This window comes from Phocoena sinus, chromosome 10 (assembly GCF_008692025.1).
Source record: "Phocoena sinus isolate mPhoSin1 chromosome 10, mPhoSin1.pri, whole genome shotgun sequence".
NCBI lineage: Eukaryota > Metazoa > Chordata > Mammalia > Artiodactyla > Phocoenidae > Phocoena > Phocoena sinus.
Genome location: NC_045772.1, coordinates 54,156,703 through 54,165,886, shown reverse-complemented (window position 1 = coordinate 54,165,886; position 9,184 = coordinate 54,156,703). Strand labels below are relative to the sequence as shown.

General features: G+C 40.1%; 1 protein-coding gene and 1 non-coding gene across 5 annotated transcripts in view; one reads left to right on the top strand and one right to left on the bottom strand.

Moving 5' to 3' along the window:
- Nucleotides 1–277: 277 nt before the first annotated feature.
- Nucleotides 278–9,184, top strand: part of MON2 (MON2 homolog, regulator of endosome-to-Golgi trafficking) — a 132,186-nt gene continuing 123,279 nt past the window's right edge. Inside the window, exon 1 of one of the 4 annotated variants that reach the window (XM_032645103.1) lies at nucleotides 278–850. In XM_032645103.1, coding sequence (XP_032500994.1) covers nucleotides 740–850 — 111 coding nt within the window. In that variant the 5' untranslated portion in view covers nucleotides 278–739. The remainder of the gene's footprint in view (nucleotides 851–9,184) is intronic. The other 3 variants (XM_032645104.1, XM_032645106.1, XM_032645105.1) reach the window with 3 other exon arrangements.
- Nucleotides 8,521–8,627, bottom strand: LOC116761418. The gene has a single exon (XR_004351986.1). It is a non-coding gene; the product is annotated as a U6 spliceosomal RNA (small nuclear RNA).

Sequence of the window (9,184 nt, the reverse complement as noted above, 5' to 3'; positions counted from 1 at the left end):
AAGATTAATCCGAAAGGAAGCAAACTGTTTACACCGAAATACAATTTAACACAAACATACGCAAAGAGGTACAACAACGAGTACCAGGGGCTCTATTCAGACACCTGTCACCTAAAAGGAAGTGAATCTCGAGGCAAACTGCGCCTCAAGCCGGCTCGGAGGCCGGGAGCGGGGGCCCCGGGAAGCGCCCCGGGCCTGATCCGGGTCTGCCCGGAGCGTGACCACGCCCCTAGCCACGCCTTGCCTGAGGCTCGCCGCCCGGGTTGGCCGCGGCGGAGGCGGTGGCCGTGGTGCCCGGAAGTGCAGCTGACGTGTCCCGGCCGCGCTCGGAATTGTGGGCGACTCGGCTAATGGCGTCGGGGAGTCTGGGGAGTCTGGGTGGTCTGGGGAGACAGCGCTGAAGCTTCTCACCAGTTTGGCTGGTGACAACCGGTGTGGCCCAGCCTGCGTCAGCGGGAGGGACTTGCCCACCTTGTGGGCTCCTCTGCCAGAGACGGCGGAGGCTAGCGGGGCGGGGCGACTGCGGGGGCCCCTCGGATAAGAGCCGGGGGAGTTGCGAGGAGGCTGTCGGGGGCGCTCGGGCTCGCTGCCCAGGCTGGGCCGAGCCCCCGCGGAGCCCTAGAGGCGGACAGCCCAAGGGCCGGAGGCTCCTGGAAGGAGCTGCCTGTAGCCCCACGGAGCTGACAGGTGCCGGAGTTCGTTTGCGCCGCTCAGAAATTGGCACGGAGCTTGGTGGATCATGTCTGGCACCAACAGCCCCGAGGCGGTTAAGAAGCTGCTGGAGAATATGCAGAGCGACTTGCGGGCCCTGTCCCTGGAATGCAAGAAGAAATTCCCACCTGTCAAGGAGGTAAGCTTCGGGCGACTTCGGGAGAAGGCACGGTGAGCATAGCCGGTCCTGTTAGATCCCGTCCTTCACTTGCATCCTCCAGCCCTGTCTGATTCCCCTTTGGCCCTCCACCTTTCCAGATGTACGAACCGGTGGGTTTTTCCACAAGCGTTTTTATAGTTTGCTTTGGCGAGTGTGAGGCGCTTTCATTTTCTCTACCGTCCTGTCCACCAGATTAGGAAGGAAGTTCGCGGCTTGAGCCGATTCAGCGAATTCAGCTAGGTGTATGGTACCCTCCCCTTTTCTGGCCGTTTTCAGACACTAAATTGGTCACGGCAGGATTCAGAAACTTATGTTTGTTGCTTCTAAAAACTAATAATCATAGTTGTTGTACAGTCTGTGCCCCTTTGCGTTTATAGTATATATCGCTCAATTGGAAGTAGCTTTCCTTCTTTGTCATGGGTCATGCAGCTTAACTCTTACCAATCTCATGAAGTATTCAATTATCTAGAGACACGTGACTTAGGACAAACAGTGAAGAGCCACAGGAATCATTTAAGCCTTGTTATGAGCAATACTGTACTGAGAAGTTTGGGCTTAGAGTCAAATAGAATACACCTGAATTTAAGTGCTAGCAAAACAGAAAGACATCTTACTTAACCTCTTTGAGCTTCAGTTTTCTTTCTGATGTAAAATAGGGTAAAATAGTGGGCTTATTACATTATGATGAGAAAGTCTTAAGAGGGAAAAAGCGTATTATTAAACAGGCTCAAGTTAATATATACAAATTAAATTCTCCAAATAGTTCCTGAATTGAAATTATTAACATTTAGTCTCTATTGGCTTTTTATCTTAAGATGCTATTTTATTTCTCTTAAACTTTTTAAAGATGCTACTCAATTTCTTTTCACGTTTCTGAAATAAGATATTTCAGTGACATTTTTGTAAAAGCAATTATTTTATATTTCTTCCTATTTAATGTAGTTTGGAGTACCTGCAATTTCATAATTAGAATTTACCCAATAAAGTTTGAATTTTAGACTTCTAAGGAACCTTAACTTTTCTGTAAGTGCTTTGGTCTCATCATTCTTCAACAAACTCCATCTAGTATTTTTTTTAATAAAGTAAGAAAATATTACCTACCCAATGATGGAAACCAGATGTGCCACTTTTGGAAAGATGACTATTATAAGTTTTATTTCAGACAGTCAGTAGTTTGTTGTGATATCGATTTTCATTATTTTCTCTATATGATCTGTTCAAAGTTATAAAAAGTATTTTACAGAATTTGGCCAAAAAACACACAAAAAACCAATTTGGCCATTTTAAATAATTTTAAAGAAATAGGCTGTTCTAATTGTAAGGAAATTAGAAAATTTCAAATCCTGTTTTGTAATTTTAACAATAATTTATAGAACCGGCTATTCCCAGTTCTTATAATCCATATAAAAATTGTGATTCCTCTGTATCATAGGCTTTTGTGGGCTGGCTTGCGGATTTAATTGCCATTTATTACATTATTTCTATTGGAAAATGCATTCAGAGCTCCAAACAGCTAATTTACAAAGTTCTAAAACTCAGTCCCTTTCTAATCTAGGAACTTTCAATAAAGCTCATTAGCTTTTTTTACTTGAACCTTAGCTAAAGAGGTATTTAGTAATTGTACCTAGTCTTCTAGGTTATGGCAAAAGTAACTTTTGGTGTGATTATCTCTGATACATAATTTTGTGTATAGTACAGGCTCCACAAGAATTTGTTGGATATAAGAACTTTGACTTCTTAACCAGTGGCACTTTTAATATGCTTAGGGCAGTCCTTTAGGAATTGAAAAAAAAACCTTGACTGTGTCACAAGTGTAAAACAAGAATGAAGTCATTAGCCTAATAGTGATGGTTTTTTAGGAGAGAGGCTTGACTTTCAAGAAATATTTTGGTTGAATTAAATTTTCCCTGGTAATTTGATAGCAGTGCTGTATTTTGACTTTTGTTCTTAAAAGAACTGGTAAGTTTTTAGTAGTATTTATTTTTTAGGAGGATGGGGGTCAGGGGAGAGGTATGCTTGGTAGACCCTAAGGCAAAGCCTTTCTATGTATAAGAAGCTTTTCCATCTATATTACTGATTTGCTGGTTAACATTCTCCCAGTATCTTCACAAACATTATCTGAAAAATAGTCATTTTGAACTACTTAAAAGCCTACTCAAGAACTTAATACAATACAGTGCTAACTGCACATGTGCTTTGGAATGGTTGTCTCCTTCCCCATTACTTTTTTTTTTTTTTTTTTAGCTGCGTTGGATCTTCTTTGCTGTGTAAAGACTTTCTCTAGTTGCGGCAAGCAGTGGCTTGTCTTGTTGCGGAGCACAGGCTCTAGGCGCGCGAGCTTCAGTAGTTGTGACTCATGGGCTCTAGAGTGCAGGCTCGGTAGTTGTGGTGCACGGGCTTAGTTGCTCAGCGATGTGTGGGATCTTCCCAGACCAGGGCTTGAACCCATGTCCCCTGCATTGGCAGGTGGATTCTTAACCACTGTGCCACCAGGGAAGTCCCTCTCCATTACTTTATAAACCAGGTAGAATGAAGTGAGACATTCTATGTTTAGTCTTTACGTTTTAATAATTTCTACCTTTTTGGCCATAGTGCTTGGCTTTAATATTTTTCTTAATAATAAGCTGGATTTTTTAAGATTTCAAATCTGTTACAAAAACAGAAGAGTTGATAAAGGATAATGTCTTACTTACTGATATTTATTACTTATCTTTGGATTTTCTACAGTTTTCTCCAACTTAATTGTTTTCATTTACAAAACAATTTGCATATTAAGTTGTTTTTATAGTGGCTATAATATCATTTTGTCATTTTATAATATAGTAATTAAATAATAACAGCAATAGTCCTTCCTTTTTTCTCCTTATTTTCCTTAAATATGAATTTTCATGCTTCAGCAGTATAACTTTCTTTCTCTTTCTTTCTTTATCTCGCTCTCTTTCTCTCTCTCTTTCTTTCTTTAATAAATTTATTTATTTTATTATTTATTTTTGGCTGCGTTGGGTCTTTGTTGCTGCGTGCAGGCTTTCTCCAGTTGCCGCGAGCGGAGGCTACTCCTCACTGTGGTGCACGGGCTTCATTGTGGTGGCTTCTCTTGTTGCGGAACACGGGGTCTAGGCGTGTGGGCTTCAGTAGTTGTGACACGCAGGCTCAGTAGTTGTGGCTTGCGGGCTGTAGCGTCCAGGCTCAGTAGTTGTGGCACATGGGCTTAGTTGCTCCATGGCATGTGGGATCTTCCTGGACCAGGGCTCGAACCCATGTTACCTTCATTGGCAGGTGGATTCTCAACCACTGCGCCACCAGGGAAGCCTTTTTTTTTTTAGCGTAGGCATACTAGCTAATTTGTTCTGGAATATTTGTATGAAAAGTTTTTTTCATTGTCTTAAAAATTACTTTAAAACTTTGTAAAATCACTTTGGTGTAATTGATATTCAGTGGCCTGCAGAGGCAGGAAACTCTGAGGTTTTATGTATTTAACGAATAAAACCTTTTTGGTCATTTCTATTTGCAGGCACTACTCTGTGGAAACAGATGAGAGGGATCTAATTGAGCCTAGAAGTGTGGTCAGAGCGAGTTTGTAATTCCTGAGCTGAGTCTTTATAGGATGAGTAGAAGCCAGCCAAGAGAAGAAGGGGGTCATTCTAGGCAGAGGAAATAGCACATGTTTGTGTTCCACGTAAAAGAAATTTCATGCTGAAGGTGATTGGAAGCCATTAAGGCTTTTTAAGAGAGGGAGTAATATCAAATTTATATTCAGTAACATTACAGTAACAGTGCTGAAGGGAAGAATTAGAGGGGATTGAGATTGAGGCATAGAGAGCAAATTTTATAGAGATGATTGTCTGCACTGAGGTAGCAGTAGGGGTAGACAGAAAGTGGCTTGCATTGTGGTAGACATGGGTGAAAGAGAGAGTATGGATTAGAGAGATTTAGCAGGTAAAATTACCAGGGCACAGTGACCTTTTTATAATGTAGAAAGCGAAATCTGTGATACCTCCCAGGTTTCTGGCTTGGGAAACTGGGTAAATCACTAAGAGGAAAAAATGTTTTTGGAGAAAATGAGTAGTCATGAATATTAAGTTTAAGGTTTATGTGTGACATCTAAGTGGAAATGATCAGTAGGTGTTTGAAAATGATGGCTTGGCTCTTAAGAGGGAAGTCTAGAATTTTAGATTTAGGCGTGTCAGTTATACATGTTAGTAGAAACCACAGGAGTAGATAAAATGGCCCGGGAAGAGTGTATAGAACGAGAATATCAGGAGGAACTTTGGGAAATAACAGCATTAAAGGGAAAGAGGCAGCTGGGGTGACTAAGGTTAGGGATATGGGAGAGAAAGGGAATACTTGGCTAGAGCAAGGTCCCTGAGAAAGCTGGAGTTTCAGGGGCTTAAGTGTATGAACTGGCTTTCAATCTGAGAAGGGACACATTATCTTCTGACAGAAGAAGGGTAAAAGAAAAAAAATGGATTTGAATGTAATAAATTTGAACGAGGGGCATAATGGAGGGATAGGAATTTGTGGACAGTTTGACCTATGGCCTCTGTTTTCTTGGTAAGATAGGAAACAAGCTTGTTGCTAGGAGTAGTTTGTGGTGAAAATAGTGATAGGAAGTTTGAGGGGAGCAGTGGATCACTTTGTAGAAGTGAAGGAGAAATCGACTTGGAACACTTAAGAGTCTTCGCAGGAAAAGTGGTTGAAATGATGATGGATCATGAGATCTAGGTTGGATTCCCAAAGAAGGCAATCCAAGACAACTTTGATTGCTTGCAAGATGGAAAGGTTAAGGGACTAGCAGCAATTTAATTGAATTGGAACACTTTAATCCAAGAATAGTGGTGTTGGGGAGTGAGAGAGCTAGAAGGATAAGGACAAAAGGGACAAAAGTGGAGATACTGGATTTCAGATTGCCAAGTGGTGCTGCACTAGAGGATGATGAAGTCCAGGGAGTGGGTGATAGAAGAGGAAAGGGAATGAAGGGCATTTGACTTGAGGTGGTCAGAATTAGGATTGAGGATGGGTTTTTTTCTCTCTCTTTTTAAATGAAGTAGAATCAGTAAGGGTGTATATAACAAAGCACAAGTAGTCTTCTCAGGCTATGTACTTTGTTTCTTCTTATACATTTAAGTTTTGGTTGGCAGGGATTTTTGCCTATAAAAGCAAAGGTTCCTGTGGTAGAGTTCCTCAGTGTCTGTTGTTTTTATGCATTAGCTGGCTGAGCTGGGACCCTTGGTGAGAGAGATCCCTCTACTTACCATGACAGGATTTTCCCTTCAACCAGCTATTTGGGGACTGAGGCCCAAGTCAGCTGGCTCTTCTGCTAGGGTGAAGATCTCATTTTCAGGACCTTACGACAGTGAAGAATGAGGGCTGGATCATGTATACATGCTTAATTGGGAGCTGTTTTTGTTTAGTATCCTATAACGTACTATAGTTTTCTTCCTGTTGACGTTGGTCAGAGAAATTTGCTCATGATACAGCCAGTTGTGTTCTTTCCCTCAGCATAAATAATAAATCCATGTTTTATACACTGAAATAAATTAGTTTTCACAATTTATTCAAAAAACTTGTCAGCACTAGTCAGAGCAGTATGACAAGTGTGGTAAGGAGTTATAAATTATTTTGGTCAAGACTTACTTTCCTGTATAATGCAATTTTACATAGTTATGTAGACATGCTAGTGATCTTAGATTTTGACTCTACTCTTTTTTTTATGCTGCTGTTGACTTTATTCCAGAAAAGGTACATTAGATTCCTAGGGTCTATTAAATTCATCTTCTTCTGATAAATATTTTAGATGTTAACTTCAAGAGTAATATAAGCAGTAACATTTTCACTAGGACATCTAGGAAAATTTTACAAGCTTATTGCAGTATTCTAAGAGCATTTTACAATGAGAGCTTTTAAAAAAGTTTTTGATTAGTCTGTAGCGTGTTTTATATATTTATGAAAGTTAGTACCATAGCCACTGAAATTTATTGTTAAAGTGTAAAGCATACATAGCTTATTTTTTACTAAGATTTTGACCATTGTATTTTTACTTTCATGAAAATGAATAGAGAGCAAAGGACAGTGAAAACATAGTTTAGTCAAAAAAGAATGTATTATCTTCTTAGCATTGTGCTTTGGTGACATAGAAGAAATAAAAGACATTGTTTCAGGCTAATAAACCAAAAAGGAAGACAGTCTCCAGAAATGAAAATATTTTCATCCTTTTTTCTTTTATAGAAGTGTAGCTTATTTTTAACCATGTAGAAAATAGAGGGTTTTGCTATTACTCTTATCATTTAATAGAAGTTAGTTTCTTAAGTGTAAATCATGGCAGGAAATACAAAAATCAATGAGAAACTGCCTTTATCTTCTTGAAGTTAACTCAAGAGTTGCGTAAAATACTGTCTTTCCACTAGGTTAGGAATGTTGCATCCATTGACTCTATTGCAACATGGCTATTTGTTGCTATTCGTCATTCTCATTTTGACTTTTGTAACATTCTACTTTCCTATTTCTCCTTCCTCTTTCAGGATTCCTTCTCGTTTTCTTTACATATAGGTGTATCCCAAGTTCTGTCTTGAGACCTCTTCTTTATCTGTGCTCATCTCCTTTGCACTCTCATCTACTCCCATTGCTTCTGGCCTTACTACAGAGCTGATGACTTCTAAGTCTACTTCATTAACTGCTCTCTTTACTGAGCTTAGACCTGTATTTCCAGCTGTCTGTTAAACACATCTACCAGAGTATCTTTCACATACTTCAGATAGAACTTCTGGTAATTGAACTTACTTTTCCTAAAACTTGTCCTGTCCCCACATTTCACTTGTTCTGTTAATGGTATTTATCACTGTTGCTTACCTTAGTTATATGTGGCTGTCTTCTCTCCCTCAACTCTCTTTACATTGTATTCATTGTCAGATGTTCCTTCCAGCTCTGTAATTTCTAACATATCTCACCTCTTTTCTATTTTCTTAGCTATTATTCTAGCTCCAGGTTTCAATCTTATGACTGAGCTTTGATGTGCATTAATGGCACAAAAGACCACTCTGTATGTTACTACCGGAATAATGTACCTGAACAGGTCAGAAACTCTCAGTGGCTACTCTGTACTTAGGAACTCCTCAGCATAGCATTTCAGACCTTATTGATCTTCCCAACCTTTCATCACCCTCAGTTTTTCCTCAAATGTGTTTATAATTCAGCCAAACTCTATTGCCTGCTATTCATTCTCCAAATATGCCCATATTCTCTTCATATGCCAAATATGCCCATTTCCAAATACTCCTTCCCTCTTCCGTGCTGTGGCTTTTGAGGTTCCTTTTGCTGTCCTGGAATCACCTCCTTCCATTTTTTTATAGCTAAAATTCTACCTTTAATTTAACCCATGTTGCTTATTAATTTGTTGCCTGAATGAACCAACTTTACAGATAATGTTCTCATTTCTTCCCTAATTCACTCATTCATATATTCATTCATTTGCTCCTGAGATAATTTTTGAACACCGGCTGTGTGCCATGTACTAGCTGGTGCTGGGGCAAGAACAGTTGCAGCTCCTGCCCAGACTTTTCAAGCTAATATGTTTTCCTCTGCTTTCTTAACTTTCATTTAAGCTTACTTTATAAGTTATTTCCTTATAACTCTTTTTTTTTTTTAACATCTTTAAAAATACGGAACGCTTCACAAATTTGCGTGTCACCCTTGTGCAGGGGCCATGCTAATCTTCTCTGTATCGTTCCAATTTTAGTATATGTGCTGCCGAAGCGAGCACCCTTATAACTCTTATGTTTTACCTTCTGCTGTGGTATTTCTTTTCTAAATTTCTCCTTAAGGGTCAGTTTTGCATCTTTGTTTATCCTTCTGTCCATCGTAATTCAAAGCATTTGTATTTCTGAGAGGTGCTAATTAGATACTTGTAGGAGATTAAATTTTTAAAGAAGGAAAAAAAGGGATACCATATATGTAGGGGTACCACATATATATCTTTAGCTATCCACATGTAATCTGCACTTCAGTCTTTCATTTGATATGTATCTTAAAGGAAATTTGTTTCCTAGAAGCCAGAGGTTTTTTTTTGTTTTTTTTGTTTTTTTTTTTGCGGTATGCGGGCTTCTGACTGTTGTGGCCTCGCCCGTTGCGGAGCACAGGCTCAGGACGCACAGGCTCAGTGGCCATGGCTCACGGGCCTAACCGCTCCGCAGCATGTGGGATCCTCCCCGACCAGGGCGTGAACCCGCGTCCCCTGCATCGTAAGGTGGACTCTTAACCACTGCGCCACCAGGGAAGCCCCCAAGCCAGAGGTTTCTCTTTGTTTGTTTTGTTTTTATT